Source organism: Prionailurus bengalensis, chromosome X (genome assembly GCF_016509475.1).
Source record: "Prionailurus bengalensis isolate Pbe53 chromosome X, Fcat_Pben_1.1_paternal_pri, whole genome shotgun sequence".
Lineage (NCBI taxonomy): Eukaryota > Metazoa > Chordata > Mammalia > Carnivora > Felidae > Prionailurus > Prionailurus bengalensis.
In genome coordinates, this window is record NC_057361.1 from 124,106,842 (window position 1) to 124,129,290 (window position 22,449).

At 43.4% G+C, this 22,449-nt stretch overlaps 1 protein-coding gene across 1 annotated transcript in view; it reads left to right on the forward strand.

The window, feature by feature from the left end:
• Positions 1 to 22,449, forward strand: part of MTM1 (myotubularin 1) — a 98,106-nt gene that overhangs the window by 16,632 nt on the left and 59,025 nt on the right. The window contains exons 2-4 of the mRNA XM_043571053.1: positions 6,710 to 6,782; positions 9,375 to 9,447; positions 11,245 to 11,339. Coding sequence (XP_043426988.1) covers positions 6,720 to 6,782; positions 9,375 to 9,447; positions 11,245 to 11,339 — 231 coding nt within the window. The 5' untranslated portion in view covers positions 6,710 to 6,719. The remainder of the gene's footprint in view (positions 1 to 6,709; positions 6,783 to 9,374; positions 9,448 to 11,244; positions 11,340 to 22,449) is intronic.

Below are 22,449 nucleotides of genomic sequence, written 5' to 3' on the forward strand. Positions count from 1 at the left end.
ATCATATATTTTATGGAAAATCCAGCCAAGTGTATTAGCACCAGCTTGCAGAATGACTTAGAGTTCATCAAAGCATCTCTGTAGGAGGGGGACCTTGGTATTTGAGTGCCTCTGTTTTGCCATCTGCTGTGGTAGTATCATGCCCATTTCACAGACTGGGAACTGTAGTTTGTCCAACAGTGCAGAGTTGTTATTATTAATCAAGTGACAACATTGGGGTTTGAAACACAAGCTGGTCTGAGTACAGAATCCCTTTTTTTCAACTGTAGCACCCGGTTTTGCAGCTGGTCATAGTGCATTTTTATAAGGTATAAGCTACAAATTGGGAGTGAGTAACAGCTTCTATTTTAGCTTAAAAGGACATGATTGTCATTGGGGTGAAGAAAGTTCATTTGGAAATCATTTATTTTAATAGTTTAAGGCAGAAGGGTGACAGCTTGTTTTTGTAAATAAAATCTTACTGGAATACAGGCACACCTGTTCATTTCTGTATAGACTTTTACTGTTTGTTTGTTTTTTTTTTTAAAGTAAGCTCAACACCCAACGTCGGGCTCGAACTCACGCCTCCAGATCAAGAGTCGCATGCTCTACTGACTTTGCCAGTGAGGCGAACCTGCCTTTTGCTGTTTTAGTGCTACAACACACAGTTTAGTAGCTGCAACAGAGTCCGTATTGCCCACAAAGCCTAAAATATTTACTATCTGTCCCTTTGTAGAAAAAGTTTGCCAACCCCTGTGCAAAGGAAAATGTATAAAAATGAAACTCCTAGTTTTACGGACCATCATTTGTTTCCCTGTGGGTTGAGCACATATGGAACTTGAATTGATGGTGTACCTGGTCTCAAATTGGCTAGGATACAAACATTTCTCTTTTGTACAGTGATTTCTCAAGGCATCATTTTTATTTTCTTGCCTCCTAGGTGGTCTACAGTGAGAGGAACTTCAATGCAAAAATCAGAAGAAGTTAATTTAGTAAATCCTGTGTTTACAGGCACTCCGGGTACCTAATGGAATGCTTGAGTGGATCTCATTGGGGGTGACACTCCCCCTAGAGGTCAAATTGGAAATGGGGGGGGGGTGTTTTTATTTTCAGTGTAATGTGTTGAAAAATACATTATTTAACAAATTTTTTAAAAGAAAAATACATTATTATAAATCACTGTCCTTTTGTTTCTCCTTTACACTGAAGTTGAGGCACTATATTGATTATTTTTTGAAATTGTGTTTAGATTGGTAGTATCTATGATTTTCATTTCAGGCTAGCAAAGGGCCTTTGCAGGAATTTGCTTTAATAACAAAGAGAGGATTGGATCTAGTGGTATTGAGCACCACTGCCCTAAGTATTTGGCCTTTTTTTCCAAAGCAGACTTCCAAGTAAAGAGAGTGCCTTCAGAAAGACTTGTAATTCTGGACCCGGAGGCTGCTTACGCACAGCTTCTTGCTCACTGGCAGGCTTTAGAAGTGGGTTTTCAGACTGGGTAGCTTTCCACAGCTTTCAAAGGAGCCTCCAGAGAAAGACTATCTTTACACTTCATTTACACGTCAGCACAGAGTACGAAAGCACATTGAGTAAAATCCAAAGAGAAGGCCCGTATGCACTTTGTCACTGTACATGGAAAGTTTGCATAGACCACTAATTGAGGGCCACTGATCTCCAATCATGTGACCATGGGAGTTAGAACTCCTCTTGGAGTTTAGATTTTGCTTGCAAAGGCCCTGTGAGGTGGAGGTCAAAACTATTTTCTAATTCTGTTAGATTTTTTTAATGTTTGTTTATTTTTGGAGGAGAGAGACAGAGCCAGAGTGTGAGTGGGGGAAGGGCAGAGAGAGAGGGAGAGACAGAATCCAAAGCAGGCTCCAGGCTCTGAGCTGTCAGCACAGAGCCCGATGCAGGGCTCAAACTCATGAGCTGTGAGATCATGAGTTCAGCCTGAGCTGAAGTCGGACGCTTAACCAACTGAGCCTCCCAGGCGCCCCTGTTTTTAGATTTTTTTTTTAAATCTATTTATTTATTTGTGGAATCTATTTATTTGTGGAATCCTGTTTTTCATATGCAACAGAGAGGGCAGCAGATCCTTAGTCTGGAAACAGGGTCTGGTGGAAGAGGTTTCTGTACCTGAATTGGAAGTATGTCTCACAGGAAAAGTGTCTAGCGTGGGCTGGTAAGGCTCCAGTTCTTTGTGGTGCAAGCTGCTTCAGAGCAGCATAAGTTAATGTTGCCCTTCCACTGCCCAGAGTCATCCGCCTTGAATATCCTGATGAACCAACCGTTGGTTCTACCGTTTTCTTAAGTTTGTGTCGACTTTTGGCTTAAATGGAATATTGGGTGAATGACAGTTCGGTTCTTTGGCTAAGTCTTTATTGCCCAGGTCATTTATTTAACAAGTAAGTAAAACAGACCAGAATCCCCATCTGGGGGGTGGCTTGTATTCTGGTGGGGGAAGGCAGACACTAACAACAGATTATGTGAAAGGTGGTAAGTGGTAGGGAGAATAGACTGATAGAGGCAGAGAAGAGGGGGAGACAGGCGGAGAGGGGGAAGAGAGGTGAGAGAGACAGGGTAGGGGGACAGAGAGAGTGACACCATGAGTTTAGTTGTCTTGAATTTGTGAAGAGGGACTCAGTTAAGGCCGTGTTGTGACTTTTACATTTGATATATTAAATAATGCCTCCTTTATGTAGCTTTATGTGAAGGGGTTAGGGGGCCCCAGATTGCTTGCCTAGATGAGTTGAGTCTTAACTACTTCTTAGTCTCAAACTCCTTTTCTGCTGAGATTGGCACCAGTGACACCCAACCTGGTTTCTTTCAAAATGGGGACCACTTAGAAGTGCTTTTCTCTGAGTGGAAAGGACACTGCAGTGTTAGTCCAGAGGCCTAGGCCCTGCCACTGACACATGCCCTCGAGGCTCTTCTGGACATCTTCTCTGTCCTCAGAGAGGATTGGGCTGAATGTATGACAAAAGTTGTTTTCAGGATCAAAAGTGAGAGATGCCCACCTCTGGTTAGATTCCTGGAGAGAGAGAGAGAGAGGGAGGGAGGGAGGGAGGGAGAGAGAGAGAGAGAGAGAGAGAGAGAGAGAGAGAGAGAGAGAGTGTGTGTGTAGATGTAAATAGATACAGGGATTAAGCTTCATTTTTTACTTTAAAGCCAGGGTAGCCCAAATTCAATGTTGTTTTTTTTTTTGTTTTTTTTTTTTTTTAATAAAAAGGAGTGAAGCTCAATCTTTAGGTGTCTGGGACAAAATATAACCAAAAGGGTATTTTCATGTACTTTTTAAAGAAAAGCTTTATAACTAGGTCACCGCCGGCCATGCATTTATCCCTGTGTTAGTTAACTTTCTAGCTAGTATTTACAGGGTCAGGACTAATTTGTAGCATACTTTTTTGTGATGTCAGCATTCAAGAAGTATCCTTTCATAATTGAAAAAATGGTAATAATTTGTTAATGTATATACTAGAACATTCTTCTGAGCCTGTTATATATATTCGTTCATTCATTTTGCCCATCTATGCTGCAAAAAAAAAAAAAAAAAATAGAGATCATAGCAGCCAAAGTCCTGAGAAGTTAAGTAACCCGCCTCACGTCAGTGAGTTGCAGAATCAGGATTTGAATGGAGTTGGCTCCAATAACTGTGCTCTCCAACATCGTGCTGTTCCAGCTTCTCTGCATTTCAGGGATCAGTTGGAACCATTCAACAGAGAGGTTCACTGATGAGATTTTAAAGCGAACCTCATGGAACTGACCCATGTTACTTGGACCATTGGATTTCTCAGATTTGTGCTTGATCCAGCTTTTAATAGTAGTAGTTTCTGTGTAACTCTAAAAATGACTTTAGACATATTACAGTTGACTCTTGAACAACTTGGGGGTTATGGGTATCAACCCCCCATGCATTTAAAAAGCCACATATGGGTTTTGACTATGCAAAAGCTTAACTACTGCTACCCTACTGTTAATTTAGAAGCCTTATTGATAACATAAAGTTGATTAACATATTTTGTATGTTGTATATTATATATACTGTATTCTTACAATAAAGTAAGCTAGAGAAAATATTAAGGGAGTCATAAGAGAAAATACATTTACAGTACTCACTCAACTGAAAAATCCATGAGTGGACCCGCACTCTTCAAACCTGTGTTAAGGACGAACTGTATTTGATTCCTTACAAAAAATGTCCTAAATGGGCATATCTATAAGGCTAGAAGGCAGGTTTGTGGTAGCTTAGGGGCAGGGGGAATGGGGAGTGATACATGACTAATGGATACAGAGTTTCTCTGTGATGAGAATGTTCTAGAGTTGGTGGTGGTGATGGCTGCGCAATTCCAGATATACTAAAAACCAAGCAGCCACTTGGTTGCATGCTTGAAAGGGGTGAGTCATGTAGTGAGTTGTTGTATCTCAATAAGATAGTTAGAAACGAGGAGGAAATTTTCCTCTGTTGTATTTAATCCATTTTATTTTTATTTATTTTTTAAATGTTTATTTTTGAAAGAGAGAGTACGCACACACGCGCATGAGTTAGGGAGGGGCAGAGAACGGAGGGGAGGGAAGGACAGAGGATCTGAATCGGTGAGCCAGATGTAGGGCTTGAATTCATGAACCTCTAGATCATGACCCGAGCCAAAGTCAGACAGATGCTCAACCGATTGAACCACCCAGGCACCCCTGTATTTACTTCATTAAAAAAAATTTTTTTTAATGTTTATTTATTTTTGAGAGAGAGAGTGAGACAGAGTGTGAGTGGGGGAGGGGCAGAGAGAGAGGGAGACACAGAATCGGAAGCAGGCTCCAGGCTCTGAGCTGTCAGCACAGAGCCCGACGTGGGGCTCGAACTCCTGGACCGCGAGATCATGACCTGAGCTGAAGTCGGACGCCCAACCAACTGAGCCACCCAGGCACCCCTACTTCATTTTAAATTGAAGTTTGTTTTTTTTTTTAATGAGGACTGAATAAAATAGGAATACTCCTCTTTTCTTTTATGACTTACAAACATGAACAGGAAAGTGAAGACTGAATTGACTGTGTAACCCATCATTTTAAATTTCTTATATTGACAGTAATAATTTAACTTTATTTGAAAACATTGACCTATATTAGTAAAATATTTTAAATATTACAGTATCTGATTATTAAAAAGTAATTTTATATCTAACTGGAGAAAATCCCCCAAGTACATAATCTTGTTTAGTGCGTAGAATAATTTCAGGGCAGAAAAATGTCTGACTTGCTCTCGCTAGTCTATCTCATCCATTCTGCTTCTCTGAGATAATGAGTTATTTTGCTTGGATTTGAACTTGAGGTTAGGTCTTTCAAAGCTATTTTTTTCTTAACTGTTTTATCTGCATCTCACTCATTTCAGAATTACACATTGATCTTTCTAAAAAGCTATTTCTAATTTTAGATTGTGCTACCTCTTAATACTTTCAGGTTTAAGTTTATAAAGAAGCATTTTATTTTGCCGTAATTACTTTCAAGCCTCAGGGTAGTTCTGTAGTTCCACTGTTGTAGGATTTGGTAAACCAGTAAACAAGCTCACCCCATTATGATGTTTCACAATATTGTGTATTTTGTACATAATCACTCATTGACCAAATAGGAGTGCCAAGTGTGTGCCAGGATGCAGCCATGACCCAGATGGACCCCATCCTTGCCTTTGGTGGCCTGAACTCCAGTGGGGGAAGCCTGGCAGTCGTAATCTTGGATGATTGTTCTCACGTAGCCTTTCCTGCATCTTTATCCTGGTGGTTACCCTTACCTGAATCTTTGTCACCTCTCTTGGTCCTTGCTTCTTTACCGTAACCAGCACTGTGCAGCTACCAAATCACTAGGTTTTGTGCCAAGGTGTGTTAATACTCGCCGTGCCAGGTTTTGTTAGTGGTTGCTTTTTTAATGAGCCTCACAAAAAGATCCCATAAATATCTGCAGCCCCCTAGTTGATGTGGTTCACCTCCCAGTGACTTCATGTGTATCTCTCTGTGTCATTCACTTTGAGAAGGAAAATAACTAAAGCATTGCTTAGTTTCCTACTGTGGCTGTAGTCTTCACAAATCTAAATCCTCGCATTAAAACGATATTGTGTGTTCTGAATACAATGCTTTCATTTAAGTCTGAATTGTGATGAATATGCATTATTTAAATGAAGTATAAACTTTCCCTAGAAAACACTGATCAAATCAAATGTCGCTAATTTGATTTCCATCAAATCCATGCCACTTTAAATTGCCTCAATTTGGAGAAGACAGAATTTTTAAAGGCGAAATAAGTGTGACGGTTCAGTTGTCTACCTTTTTTACTACTCTGCTTGGCTGCTTCTAAATTATCTGTAAAAATTAAGAAGTGTAGAGATTTGAGGCCTGTTGCACGATTACTAAACATGGTGTTTTTTTGAGATGACAATTTGAATGCTATGGATAACAATTCTGGGAGTATGTGTAATGTCTCCCACTGTGCTCCCCCAAGTACACTTAGCTGCCCTTTTCTTCCCCAGATCCCTGTACCTTTGTTGGAGCTCTTCCACGTGACCTGTGCTGTGCTTAGTCCCTCGTGTGTCTCGTTCCCATTGGGGAGACTACTATGGAAATGGGGCCTGGAGAGCAGAGTCCTTTGGTTTTCAGTTGCAATACTCCAATCTCAGGTGCCTTATTGTTGGACATTGCATACAAATTCAGTTGATATTGAATGTTGTCTTTTTTGTTGTTGTTGTTAGAGTTTCCAGAATGGCTTCTGCACCAACTTCTAAATATAATTCACACTCCTTGGAGAATGAATCTATTAAGAGGGTAAGTTGTGTTTTCAGCTTTATTTGTGCCTCTTTTTCTGCATTTCTCTTCTTATATTTGCATACTAGGTGGTCAGTTCAGGCTTATTGAATTATTAATTTCATTATTCATTCACATAGTGTGAATTCTTCAATATATGTGGTTTTATATGCTATCCTACCTTGTTCCAGAAAAGACAGAATGCCGTTTACATGTTAAGTTTTGCATTTGTAAATCCTTTTGTGGAACTTGAGCAGGCTGTTACACCTTCCTAAATATTGGCCTTATTTTCTAATTATGATAAAATGGTTGTATGACCGAAACAAATACAGCATTAAGAAAAAAATGTTCAAAGTATCAAGGAGAAAATTATGTCATTAGAGAGAGATTTTGAAACCTATATTGAAAGGAAGGGTTGAATTTAAAATAAGCTTTACTCATGGCTCTTTGAATCTTTTGATACATTTACCAATTCTCCAGCTGAAAGGTTGATTTACACCCCCGCCGGCAGTGTACTGAGTGCTGAAGCGATCAGAAGGAAGCCAACTAGTGTCTTTGAATTTGTAGCTCCCTGAATACTAATGAGGGTGACCTTTTTTTAAAAAAAAAATAGTGTTCATTGTCCATTTGCTTTTCTTTTTTGAAGTGGCTGCTCGTGTCCTTTGCCTGTTTGCTTTTTGGGGTGTTTGAGGGATACTTTTCTATTGATTCATAAGTGTTCTTTACATATTGTGATAATCAGTTCTTTATAATATACAAGTCTTTTTCCTAGCTTATTATTGGCTTGTGATTATATTTGTGGCATTTTGATTTTGAAATACAGAGGTTTACATTTTTTGGTGTGTAATCACATCCCTCAGTCTTTTGTATTTCATATTTTCTGCTTTGGGTGTCATGTTTACAAGGACCTTTTTCATCCTCAAGATTATATAAGTTTTTATTGTGTTTTGGTATCGTTATGGTACAAGAAGCCATTCTAAGCACAAGAGTTACTTCATGAAGCTAATTGTAAGTCCATGTGGAATGTGACTCTAATAGTGTATCCCATGTTAATCCCATGTTATCCTGTGTTAATCAAACATGTGTTTCCCTAATTTTGTGGTTGACTTCTACTTTCTTCACCTAGCCCAGAACTCTGGTCTTTAAAGGGTATAATGAATATCAATGCTTGTTACGCCTGTGTTTAGTTAGTGAGAGGCAGCATTAAAGGGTGTTGATGATCTCTTTCTGGTCTTATCATTAGTGTAAGTTGTGCAGGTTTGCTCCCCATTGGGGAAGGCATTCCTGGCTGGGAGCAATCTGTCTTGCCCTCCTAGTTAAAATGCTTAGCTTACAAGCACTAACACGTGGAAAATTGGCTAGGAATTTTCACATTGTGCCTGAATAAAAATGATAAAACCATCAAAAATCCAGCAGAGCACCTAACTTTGACAGCTTGTATCTGACCTAAATACACAACTGACACTCCCCTTATTTCATAATACTTCACATCTGCACAGCCCTCGATAAGTCACCAAATGGTGCCTTGTGCATTTTGTGTCACCTCATCTCAAAAACCCTTTGAGAGAAGTATTACTAACTTTACACATGGAAAGTCATGCTGAAAAAGTCTTGTGCCTGAATAGATGTTAAGGATGTGGACATAGGCAGCGCATCCTTGGCATTGATTGGCATGGACAGCTCAGTAAGGTTGGGGTCAACTGTGGGTGGCTAAACTGCTCAAGTTCAATTCATAGTTTAAGTCTCAACAACAGATGTTGGCGAGGATGAGGAGAAAGGGGAACCCAGTTACATACACACACACAACTTGCCATCAATATTCATTAGCTGTGTTAACTTTTAGTCTGTAAATAACATTAGCACACTTTTCAGTATTAATTTTTAATTTTTTTTTCAACGTTTTTATTTATTTTTGGGACAGAGAGAGACAGAGCATGAACGGGGGAGGGGCAGAGAGAGAGGGAGACACAGAATCGGAAACAGGCTCCAGGCTCCGAGCCATCAGCCCAGAGCCTGACGCGGGGCTCGAACTCACGGACAGCGAGATCGTGACCTGGCTGAAGTCGGACGCCTAACTGACTGCGCCACCCAGGCGCCCCTTCAGTATTAATTTTTAAATACTGGGTCCAAGTGCTTTACAGTTAACAGCATTCAGGAAAGTGATAAAAAGTCAATATCAAGCATATTCTTTTTTTTAAATTTTTTAATGTTTATTTATTTTTGAGAGAGAGAGAGCGAGAGAGACAAAGCACAAATGGGGAGGGATGGAGAGAGAGGGAGACACAGAATCCGAAACAGGCTCCAGGCTCTGAGCTGTCCGTGCAGAGCCCAACGCGGGGCTCGAACCCATGGACGATGAGATCATGACCTGAGCCAAAGTCAGACACTCGACTGACTGAGCCACCCAGGTGCCCCAATATCAAGCATACTCTATAGACACACTTTGGCAGCTTTTTAAAAAATTTTAAATATTTAATCATCTAAATAATGGTAAATATCACTGTAATTTTTTTCTTTTTAAAAAGTATGTTTTTGGTTGGTTGTGTTCCAGGTTGCTTAAAAACCTGTGCAAATGTAATGTCATTTCTTCTGATGCCCCTGTTTAATTTCCAGACTTCTAGGGATGGAGTTAATCGAGACCTCAGTGAGACTGTTCCTCGACTTCCAGGAGAAACTCGCATCACTGGTAAGGGTCCTATGAATTTAGGATTCACATAGTATGATGAGCGTCCCAGCAGGGTCAGGTGGCTTCAGTCCCTCCTTCTCTTTTAGAAGTCACATTGAGATAAATAGGCTAGCTTTGTTTGAAAGTGTTAACATAAAGACAACCCTCTGCATTAGTTTCTTGATCAAAGAGTTCCTTCAAGAGTTTCGTGTGGTCCAGGATAGTGATATTTTCCCCTCTGTACCCAAGACTGAGAATTATTTTAGAAAAGTGGATTATCTCTTGAACGTCCTTGTTGGAGCCCTAAGCTCTCATGGTTTGAGGTTGTAAGAACAAAGTAATACTAAATTTTTCCAGCCTATGATGTGTGCTTTTTAAAATGATCAACCTGAAGACTTAACATCTAAGTAGTCTTCCTTTGAAATATAGGAGACCATATTGGTTTAAAATATCTTTCATTTGTCTGAAAACATTTGTAGTAATGTAGTAGTACATTTGTAGTAATGTTGATACAATATTTTGATTGTTCACTTATTTTTTTCATGATAAATTCATATTAAGGGGAAGGGATTTACTTTGGAAGGACCAGATCATTCTGGCTTAAGAATACAGAAGCATGTGACAGCTTCTAAGCCAAATGCTGATGTTGTGGGCATTCACATTTTGTATTGGGGTCAATACCCTCCCTCACCTCAGATCACCACATATTTGGTGGTGATACAGTTACCATTGTTTCAAGGAACCCTTTGGTTTGTTAACTAAGATCTGGGTTGTTTAGGTTAAATGGCTAAAATATGGTATTGATTAGATTAATGTCATAAGATATGGTCCCTTTGTGAATTAGTTAGCCATGCACCATGAGAAACTATTCCACGTCCACAGACTTGCACACATGATCCTAGTCTTGAAAAGAAAACCAGTGGCATGTGCCCATCCCAATTTCTGGATAAGAGCAGAGAGGATAGCTTACTTTGGGCGGTCTTCCTCTATGAGCTTTTTGTGCTCTGTATCAGTCAGACGCTTAACCGAGGTAGTAATTTATTGAATTAGCATGAAGTAGCCTTACTGGGTATTTTTCATTTAGTACCCGTGGAGAAAGGGATTTCAAAGTAGTTAAAAAAAAAAAATTAAAACCCAGTACCACATTCAAGGACACCCTTGAAAGATAACAGAAGGATATTTTTATTATAATAAATTTACTCTCCTGATTTAGTCTCCCCTTATGTTTGAGTCCACTAAAGATGTACTATTCTTTTGGCCATCTGTTTTTTTAACACTTAAATAATTGAAGTGAATCAAGCTTAACACTCTTCTCTGGACTATTAGAAAGAATAGACTATAGAAATATTTCAACCACTGACATTCATTTATTAAAAACGTCATGATGTCGGTGTGATTAGAGGCTGGCAAACCGCAAATCCTGTCTGGTGGTTAGGCCATGAGACTGTCCTCCTCCATGAGTTGCCATCTTCTGGTTGAAGTAGCTCCGTAGTTACCTTTATAGCCACCTGGGGGGAGCAGTGGCTGTACCCTCCTTCACTTCTGCTCTCCAGCTTTTACCACCTTGCCCAAGCTGGTGACAGCATTTTGGTCAAGCTCAGGGGAGCAAAGCTGGTGCCTGGACATGACGTGTGGCCCCTCTTGACCTAGCACGGTAATGTGGAAACATTGCTGGTGCTTGCTTTCGACTTTTCTGGTGATCTTTTTTTTTTTATTGTAGTTATTCTTAGCCAAATAGTTTATATTAAATTAGTGCCATTTGTTGTGTATTTTGGTATATATTTCCATTATTTTAGGGTACTTTTTTTATCTTAATAGACAAAGAAGTTATTTACATATGTCCTTTCAATGGCCCCATTAAGGGAAGAGTTTACATCACAAATTATCGTCTTTATTTAAGAAGTTTGGAAACGGTAAGTAGAATCTAAGACCATAAAGATGACCCTAACTGTTAAAGATAATGCTAAACTGTCTCTCTTCTACCTTGCAAGACTGACTGTGGACCAGATTAATATGGGAATGCATTTGCTTCTCAGCTCTTAATTTTTGGCTTACGCAAAGCTCATTTAACACTAACACCTGTATATGTAGGAATAGAGTGAATTTAAAAAGAAGTTTTTATCCTGGGAAATACTGGGGAGGGGTTGGTAACTGGACCCATTTGCTAGCCTGGAGAAGTTGGTTAATATAGAACTGTGGTTCTTCACCAGAAGCACAGATGAGAACCATTTGTGCTACTTAACAGACACCACAGATGTCCTGGATGTCCTGCATCAGAATGTCCATATCTGTAGTTCAGGTGTGGCTGTTATTTTTAAAACTTTACAGAGGAGGATGCTGATGTGAGTCTCTACTCTAGAACTTTCCTAGTGTTCAATTACAAAGTACCAGGTAGCAGTTTAGAACTAGGATGCCTATGGTATGGCTTAGTGCTGTTCTACCTTTTCATTCTAAGATGAAACGTTTGCCATAGCGTTTCAAGGAATGTTCCACTGATGGAACAATGAAATAGAGACGAGGTGCTCTACAAGGAAAGGGAAGAGTATAGCTGTTGTGGCTGACACAAAGGACTTACAGTAGATAGGTTGTTGTCTAGGCCAGCCTGAAGGGGCAGCTGTATTTTGGGGGTGGACCAAGGGGAGAATAGATAGATAGATAGATAGATAGATAGATAGATAGATAGATTGGTTGGTCCAGGGTACATGGAAGAATAGCCTAATAGTGGTTTATACACAGGAGATGGTGAGACTGTTAGGAGGAATCTAGCTTGTGTTTCATTGTTTTTACCCTATAATTTCTTCAGGACTGTGTTATTGATGCATTATCTTGATTGAATCAAGGCATATGACTGATGCTGACTAAGAAACATGGGCTCAATGGTGGTGGTACACTTAGGTGAGGTTATACACTGGTGTTAAAGGCTCATAGCCATCCAAGAAGGGTGGTCTCTAATGTCTTGCTGTGCAGGGCCCTTCCTCTGCAGCGTTTCTAATGCAGTACAGTTGAACACCCAGAAAGCACGTGTGTCCAACATGTGAAAAACAGCAAACCAGCCAATGTGCTAGACTACACAGGTGCGATTTGAAATGGTCTTAATCAACCAGGATTTGGGAGTGAAACTAATAATATAAAGTTTAACATAGGTAACATTTACTTCATACAAACCGGTTGTACCAATAAAGGGTGGAGGAGGTCTGTCTTAATAGTGGCTCAAGCTTATTTGATCCAGTAATTGGGCATGATTGATTAAAAAGTTAATATACCTGTAGGCTAAACTAACAAAACTATAATATAATAGCAAAATGAGACTGTAGTCCCATCTGAAGTGTCGTGTTCAGATCCAGGTGCCATGTTTTGAGAGGGACATTGGCAAACCAGCAAGGGTTCAGACAAAGGGAACGGCTTGTGAAGAGGCTGTAGTATGAGTGATGATTAAAATAAGCGTCGATGTTTCCTCTGAAGACCAAAGGGAGGCATGACACAGCTACCTTGGAGTGTTTGGAGTGCCTTCTGTGGAGCAGGGATCAGACTCATTCTGTACAGCTCCCAAGGGGCAAATTGGGACAGATTGAGAGATTTTATGCTGATATATGCAAGAGTTGTCAAAAATGAGAATTAAAGCAAGTGTTACGGTGCCTTTCCCCTCTAAGAGTCTTGGCTCATTGGGCTGCCACGCGTGCCCAGTTCCATTTCATGCTATCACTGATGATGAACTGGGGAAATTTTTTTTTTAATTTTGTCTTTAATTTTGAGAGAGAGCATGGGAGGGCCAAAACGGGAGTGGGGAGAGAGAGAATCCCAAGCAGGCTTGGTACTGTCATGCAGAGCCCGATGAGGGGCTTGAACTCACAAACCGTGAGATCATGACCCAAGCAGAAACCAAGAGTCGGATGCTCAACCAACTAAGCCATCCAGGCTCTCCAAGTGGGGAGATTTTTTAAACTGGGGTGCCGTGACAGGATTGTATGATCTCAACTGCATAAACTATCCATAGACAAGAGGCCAGAAGGAAATATAGCAAACGTCTTAGTACTTGGGGTATCTGGGGAGTGGAATTATACATGCTTTGTTTTGTCCCTTCCACTTGGAGTGAGCATGTATCACTTTTATAATTGGGAGAGCACTTAGCAAGCTTTATTTTGTTCTTATACAGCATCTTAAGAGGTGGGGATTAGCACCGAATGGGTGTACAAAATGCCCATTTGACACCAGCTACTAACTTTTTCCTCCTTCCACTGTTTCACATAAACCTTTTGACCAATTGGCTATAACATTTAGTCCAAGTATAAAAGTGGGAAGCTAATGGCATAAAACACCATATAAAGAAAGCCATGTAAGTGGTTCTGCAGAAGCCTCAAAGCATAGGCCTCATAGTGTTTCTCAAAGTCTAAATAAGAGCATCAGTTGTGGATTCTGCTGCAGACTGTGTGTTTGGCAAAGAGCTGTCCTCTCACGGGCATTTGGAAGCGGACACCTGTGTGTTTCAGGTATGTAAATACTGCAGTGGGAGTCGGCTGTCCCATTTGGTTGAGGTGTCAAGGGCAAGTTTCCTGTCTGCCCCACCCACCCCTGCACCGTCCCCTTCCCAAGGACGGTAGAAGCACAGTGGCTGTATCCTTAGATTGTCATTGTGGCCCTCCTTCATGACCTCCCCCTCCCCCACTGTCCCCTGCATGCTGCCTGCACAGTGATCCTCCGTGGAACGAGGCCAGCCAGCTTACTTCTCCATTCTATAACTCTCGTTGGCTCCCTATTGCCCATAGAATAAAATCTGCTGTCCTTTATATGGCATAAAAATCCTTGCAACTTCTCTTGCTTCGATCCACACCACTCCTGCCCATACTGTTCTTAAACCACCTTCCCTTCTCCCAACACGCAAGGCCCTTCCATGCATCTGTGTGGATGCATTGCACATGCTGTTCTCACTGTCCCCAGATGCTCTTTTCAGAAGCTGCTGTTTGTCCTTCAGAACCCACCTCAAAAATCACACCATCTTCGGAGCCTCCTCCAGCTCACGGTGAGGGACCCCCTCCCTCTTTGTGTCTCGGTAGCCTTTCCCCATGCCTCTCTGTTAGCATTTATTGCTGTGAGCCCTTCACTGGCCAACACTTCCTTTTTCCTTTTCGTGTTTGTTTCTCCTGAGCACTTGCCGCCACCTCCTATTTTATATATGTCACTGCTTCGTCTTGTTCCTTGACTGTGTGAGGACAGGGATGATTGTCTATCGCCCTGTGTCCCCTCTGCGCTTAGGGCCTGGCACATTGAAGGTGCCCAGTCGGGCTGTGCTGAATGAAGGAACTCTGGTGTTCTTTACTTGCTGCTATGTCTGTGGCCTTTACTAATGGTGCGTCTGCTTGGTCCTGTGTGCCTAGCTAGCACGGTGCCCACTAGATAGTAGGCACTCAGTAAAAATGTATTCCGGGAGGGAATAGGCTTCATTGCTGTGGTGTCTTTTTTTTTTAAGTTTGTTTATTTTAAGAGAGAGAGCATGAGCAGGGGAGGGGCAGAGACCTGGGTCGGGGGGAGAATCCCAAGCAGGCTCCACACTCTCAGCATGGACCCCGACAAGGGGTTGGAACTCACGAACCGTGAGAGGTTTTGACCTCTCAAAACCAAGAGTCAGGGGCGCCTGGGTGGCTCAGTCGGTTGAGTGTCCGACTTCGGCTCAGGTCATGATCTCACGGTTTGTGAGTTTGGGCCCCGTGTCAGGCTCTGTGCTGACAGCTCAGAGCCTGGAGCCTACTTCGGATTCTGTGTCTCCTTCTCTCTCTGCCCCTCCCCCACATGTGCTCTGTCTCTCTCTGCCTCTCAAAAATAAAGAAAACTAATAAAAAAAAATTTAAAAACCAAGAGTCAGACACTCAACCAACTGGGCCACTCAGGCGCCCCTGTCACTGTGGTTTGACCTCAATGTAGGCCCCACTAAATCGTGGCATCTTGAATACCAACATTGCTTCTGGAGTTTGGAAATTTCATAGTCCCCTTTTAACCTTGAGGGTGTTCAGGAATTTGGCTTGGGGTCGATCTTGTGACCACAGCAGGGACACTTTAGGCACAATAATAGTCTATAATCAGTACACCACCATGGGGAAGACTGCTTCAGCTTCCCTTCCAGGAACACTGGGTTCAAGTGCTATAGTGGGTTAGAAAAGCAAAGTAACTCTTTGTTCACGTGCTCATACCTTTATTCCGGAACCTTCAGCAAGCAGCGTGGTGAACTAACACTGAACTTGGTGAACAACTCAAAAACAAGTAATTGGGGTGTAATATGACAAAGCCCACACTGGTTGCATAATGCCACGAGGTTACGAGGGAGAGGGTGATTAACTGTGTGATGACTCATAGCATGCTTTGTAGAGGAGGTGATATTTGAACCGAGTCTTGACGAATGCTAACAATTTCCTGGACAGGAGGGAAGAGAGGGAGGAGCACATCAGGTAGAGAGTTTCCCTATCGCTTGTATGACAATATAGAGAAGACCACATACTGTAAAACAGCTGAGTTGTCTGTTGGAGATGGAGGGGAGCAGGGTGGCAGGAGATGATACTGGAAAAAGGGTGCACCCCAACAGTCTCACAAGTCACGTGTCAGCGCCCACCTTCTGTGGACAACCACCTGGTGGATGTGGGTTTCTGGAAGGGATGTCAGGTTGCAGTGTGTCTGATGGATTACGGAAGGAGACTGGAGGGAGGGAGAGCAATGGAAAAGTCAGCTGTCCAGGTGAGCATCCCAGGCCTCACAAGGTCACCGTTGCACCAAGAGGAGGCAACAGCGTGGAAGGTTCAGGAGAATAGGGTGGCCCTTTGGAGGCGGGAGTTGGAGGAAGGACCTCAGGTGGCAAATGATGCCTGTGATCCTTTGCCTTTGAAATGAACCTCACAGGAGAAGGAACATGCGTGAGAGAAGCCCCTGGGGCTCTCAGAACACGTGGGCTTGATCACCGTACAACCACTGGGTGGAGATGTCTCTGAAGCAGTTGGAAGCGTGACTCTGAAACTTACGAAGTTGTTAGCAACATCAGTGTTGGTGAACACCGCATACATCCATGCGATTACCTGAGAAGATGTGACAAGGACATGCGGGCTGTGGCGAGAACCCTGGGGAGCACGAGCATTCTTGGGAGGGGGGGGCGGGAAACAGGGGGAGTGCCAGCATAGAAGAGAAGCGGCAGTCTCAGCAGTAGAAAATGTGAGTGAAGGCTTTGGTGGAAGTCGGTATAGAAGAGAAAAGACTCAGGAAGGGAGCAGACCACCGACGGAATGCTGCAAGGCTCAGTGGGAGAAAGAATGAGCAAAGGCCACAGAGGGTGGTCATTAGGTCACTGGGAGCCCTGGTGGGAACCGATTCTGTGGAGATGCCAGTCTGATTGGCATCTCGCTCCTTCCACCTTCCAGGCCTCGGCACAGCGGGCTTGTCTCCAGTCTCCCTCCCCAGGGCTTCCCCTGCTCCCTGGCTGCAAAGAACTCCGCTGCCTGCTGGCAATGCTCCTTCCTACATGCTGTCCCCATCTGGCCGCAACTGACATGCAGGGCGATTCCCTGGTCATCCCTGGGCTTCCTTTGGTTTCAAGTGCCACCTGTCTTTCTGGCCCCTTTCTCATTCCTTGCTGCCCGCTCGAGACCCCTTGCCTTTTCACCCACCATCCCAGATGCCTGGACCGAGGTGGGGGCCTTCAGCTCTGCCTCCCTCCCCAGTTCCTTCCTTCCTGGTGCTCTAGCTTCTCTGGGTGGCACTGCTTGTCTTCCAGTCATCCTGGGATCCCTGCCCCTCCCCTCCCTTCTCCATAGTCCTCTTCACGTGTGCTGTGCCCCACCTTAGTCCAAGGTCTTGTCCCAGTCTGCTGGTGGGGCTACACATCAGCTTCCCTACCCGCAGCCTCTCCCCACTCCCTTCTTTCTGGCTCCCAAAGACATCCTGATAGTCATGCCCTCCCCTTCCTCAGAGGCTCGGCTCCTTTCCTCCCTCATTTCCAGTGCCTTAGCCAGGGAATTAGGGGCACCTTTCCACCTCTGTCCGGTGTGCCCACTTTGCGCTCTGGCTCAAGTGCCCTACTCACTGTACCCCGACTAAGCCCTGTGCTTTCTGTTCTGGACATGCATTCAGGCCAGTTTTTTTCACCTAGAGCACACATTCATCTCTACTAGAAAATTATTTTGGAATATTGAAGATAGAAAGTTTATAAAGAGTACCCTAAACATCTACAGATCCTCCACCCAGCTGAAGAGACCCCATCTTCCCTTTGCTGCGGAGGTAATCCCACTTGAAAGTTGGTATTTCTTGCTCCTGGTCACCCACACACCCCTTTCTAAACTAGAATGGACTACAGCGGATGCATGGCAGCTAGATGAATACAGGATTTTGGGCCTTCCAACTGAGCAGTGCTGATGAGATGAGAAACATGTTGTGCACACACCTTCCATTTTCTGATGGTTAAGTCAGAAATAGTGTGTTCTTCCTGGATTAAATGCAAGGACAAATCTCTCTGAAAGGAACACAGTGATTCCATTCTCCAGGCAGAGTATTACCCAAAGATTCTTCAGTCCCATTTAAGACCCTCTATAAGGATATGGGACACACGTTCATCTTTACTTGGTAAATGTATTTCTTTGAGGGACTAGAAAAATGAGGTCCATTTCCTTAGCTTTTCGATGGTTTACCAGTCAGTGTACAGACAGGACTTGGAGAAGTGAGTTGAATGGATGGCGGTGTGTCCGTCAGAATCTGTCTCTCAAATACGCAGTTCTGAAATGAGCTTTGGGCAGGTGCTGGGTATTGTGCCAGCTGGAAGCTGGGTGTTTAACAAGAGTGGGAGCACTTCGGTTCTGTGGTCTTTGTCATTGGCTGCAACTGGAGATGTAAGCCTCGGACACCACCCTTGCCTTGTGGTATGGACAGTCAGAGCCACATATGTATTCTTTCCCAGAGGGAAGGCCCATCTCATTCATTACAAGGATGACTGACAAGGATTCCTATAATACTTTTCTTTTCAAGAAAGTCCATTGGAGGCTTTTCAAGATTGTTCTTTCTTGGGTTCCTCAGGCTAATAGATTTAGCACCTGTTTTTGTTTTAAGGGAGCTGAAAAAATGCAAAAAAGACTGTAATAATAAAATATTCTCTTGTGTCTATAAGTAGGAAATTCAGCGGGAATGTGGGACCTGTGCTGTAGGTATTCTGCTAAACTTCAGTCTTGAATCCTCTTACACTGCTGCTGCAAAATGAATGCTGTCTTCGGTTAAAACAATGCCTACTGCCACCTTCGGTTCCCTTGCCCCTTGTTGCCATATCATTCCCACTTTTCCAGTTCCCAAACTTGAGAGTCTGTGGGCTACTGAACCCTGCTGTGCAAGTCCCATAGTAGATTTAATTCATTAGTCCCTTTACAAGTCCCTTTACAAGTCCCTTTACAAGGCTTTCAGACCTCAGGGTCTCCTTCCGCCTGGGCAGTTCTTTGGATTTCAGGTTGACTTTTTCCGTCCCCCACTGTGTCACTGACAAACCCTCCATGTTCTTCAGCGGACTGCCTCTCTTGTTCTGCTGAACAGGTAAAAGCCCTCCTCCTTGAGCTGCTTACCTGCCCCCCCCCCCCCGCCGCCACTACCCACTGATATCTGTTTTCACCCATCCTTTCCTCCTCTCATCTGAGAGGAAGGGACTAGTTGCATTTTTGAAAACAAAATTCCTCTACTTGAGCCTTTTTTCCTTTGCTCTTTTACTTCCTCTGGAGTTTAGTGCCCCCTCAGTCATTCTCTGTCTTCCAGTTGTGGTGTCTGTTGGCTCCTTTGCCCCACCCGGCCCCACAGACCTGCTCACGTCTCTATGTCTTGGATCCCTGCTACCCCCCTGCCCCAACACTACCATCCTCTTTCTTCCCCTTCTTTAGGGGACTTCTTTAAAAATTAGTCCACACTCACTGCTTCTACCTCCAGACTGTTAACTCCTTTGTGTTTTGTGGTCTGACTTCTGTTCCCTATTGAAAGTCCTCTTTCAGTGCTCAATTCCAAGTGGGCTTGGTTGAGTTCTCAGCTCCTTTTAAAAGTGTATTTATTTTGGGGGGGAGAGAGAAAGAGAGAGAGGCAGACAGCAAGAGAGAGCATAGGGGAGAGGCAGAGAGAGAGAGAGGGAGAGAGAGAATCCCAAGCAGGCTCTGCACTGTCAGCACAGAGCCCTATGTGGGGCTCAATCTCACAAACTGTGAGATCATGACCCGAGCCAAAATCAAGAGTCAGACATTTAACCGACTGAGCCACCCAGGCACCCTAAGCTCTCAACTCTTTAACTTCTGTGCAGTGACAGATATTGTTGACTACTCTTTCTTTCCTCTGTAATTTTCTCCATATTTCTTGGGTCTTCCCCCACTTCTGCCATTTTGCCTTTATTGCCACCCATTTTTTCCTTCTTACTTCCTAGATATATATTGTCCCCAGAGTTTGCTTCTTTCTCAGCTGTCAGTTGCTCTCCAGTTCTATAGCTCCGGTCCTAATCTTTCATTCCTTATTTGTTGACCATTCGAGAGGCCGCTGTGTGTCGAGCACTGTGCCAGATGCTAGGATCCAGTGGTGTGCACAGCAGACACAGTCTCTCCCTCATGATGCTTTAGTTTTGATGGGACTGCCAGGCATTAATCAGATACTCATACCAGGTATATGACAACAAGTTGTTGTGTTGCTTGTTGAGTAGCACAGGCGTGCAGCTGTTTGAGAAGCCTGGGAAATTGTCCTGAGAAAGTGATGTTTCACCCCTGATCTGAAGAATGAATGTGAAAAGAAAAGAAAGGAAAGAAAACAATGAATAGGAATTCCCTAGATGTTCGGCAGAGACTGGGTGGGAGACAATGGGCAGAGAGAACAGCCCGTGAGAGGCCCTGAGAGCAAAGGGAACACGGACCGATGAGCGAGCGGGTGGCTGGGTTGGTGGTGGGAAGAACGGCAAAGAGTGAGTGGGAGGGAGAGGGGTTGGGGGCCAGATGGCCGAGACCTGGTAGATCCCGTTAAGGATGGAGGTGTTTGGAGTTGAGCAGTGAGAAGTTTTGGAAGCGCTTTAAGCAAAGGAATGATACAGCCTCAGACTGACTTTTGTAAGCGATCAGCTGTATGGAGGGCAGACTCTAAGGGGAGCAACGGTCCATGCAAAGAGGCTGCTGTGCCTATTCCAGTGGCCCAGAGAAGTTGCTGCTAGAAGTGGAGAGGGGTTGACGGACTCAAGATTGATTTAAGAGATAAACGTGGGAGACCGGATGAGGGATAACAGAGAAGGGGATGTCAAGGATGACTCCTAGGTTTCCAGCTTTTGTAACTGGATGGAGCACCAGCCACTGAGATGGGAAGACGTAATTGGGAGAGAGAAACATCACATGATTAGTTCTGGACGTTCTGAGTTCAAGGGGCCTTTGGAATCTCTCCCAGTTCTGTATTTCCAGCTGCCTCCTGGTTATCTATACTTGATTAATTTACCATAACCTCCAGCCCAGTGTATCTCAAAGTGACCATGTTAATCTTTCTCTAGAACCCCTTTTTGTGTTCTTTATGTCTCTTTGTGGGACCACATCTCTCGTCTGGGCCTAAATCTGAGTCATTGTTGATGCTTCCCCAGTGGCTCATTGTCTCCTCTTCTCAAAACACATTCCATGGATCCCATTCACCCCAATCCAAACCCTGGGGTGCTCCCCAGGGAATTCCCCTGCCATCCTTTTGTAAACCTGACCCGCTTGCTTTTTTTTTTTCCCCCTGCAAAATCCCCATACTTTCCCACATGTGTAGCTGATGTCACTGTTACCTGTGTTTGGAAGGCAGATCTCCCAGCTGCTATCATTCCATCCTGTAAGGATCATTTTTCACATCGCCATTGCCCCAGAACCTTCAGGAGACCCAACCGATAGGAAATTGTTTTGCTCTCCTCTGATCTCTCAGCCCATTTGTCTGGATGTGGGTGGTTTGCTTTGGTTTTTGTGGCCCTTGTACTTGCGGCCTGGCAGCATGGCTATTTGGGTACCTGTGTGTTCTCTCCCAGTCTGTGCCCTGGGTTCTGTGAGGGTGGTGCTTGCATATTGTCTCCGTGGCTCCCGGCATCCAGTGTGGCTTCTGTTACTCTGTACATACTCGAGAGAGAGAGTAAATGCTTGCATCTCTGCAGAGTTTGTGTTCTGTTTACTTCCCCACTATTTTAGATCCTTAAATGTATAGAATTTTGAGTTAGAACGGGCCTTTGAGAATTCTTAAATATTTAATGATATTTAGATAGTAACAACTCAGGTTTCTACAGAGTTAAGCTAATTTTCCTATTCCTGGATCTTCCAGTTTGGCCTGCTGGGTTATCTGATCTTGAACCTGTCTCTCGGGGAGAACATGGCAAGTAGCCTCATTAAACTATGGGTGTCTTTGGTCAGGAACTGGCTGGTTCTCCTCAGTGTCCTTTTTCTGTTGGGTCAGAATAGTCAGAGCTATAGAGTTTCCTCCATACAAGGACAAAGGACAGTGAGGTCTCCTCTCACTTTAAATTTTTTTTACTTTTTTGGTTGCATTCTTACTTCCTTGTTGATGTTAGAGCATGAGACTTTTATTTAGTATCTCATCTGTGTATTTTTAGATCTAACTGTAAGTTTGGTATTTAAGCATATAGTTGGACACTCCTAAATCTCAGTCTAAACAGACTGCCTGATCGTGTGCTTCTATTTTATGTTATTCTTAATTTTTTAAATATTTTTTTATTTATTTTTGAGAGAGAGAGAGAGACAGACAGAGGGAGACAGAGTGTGAGCCGGGGAGGGGCAGAGAGAGAAAGGGAAGACAGAGAATCTGAAGCAGGCTGCAGGCTCTGAGCTGTCAGCACAGAGCCCGATGGGCCTCGAACTCACAAACCACGAGATCATGACCTGAGCCGAAGTTGGACGCTTAACCAACAGAGGCACTTTGGCACCCCTGATAGTTTTCAATAACTAGATTGTAGGGAGAGGTAAATACGTTATAATATGCAGCTACAAATGTACAGTTACTGAGTACTGTCTCCTTTTCTCTAGGCACTTGGGT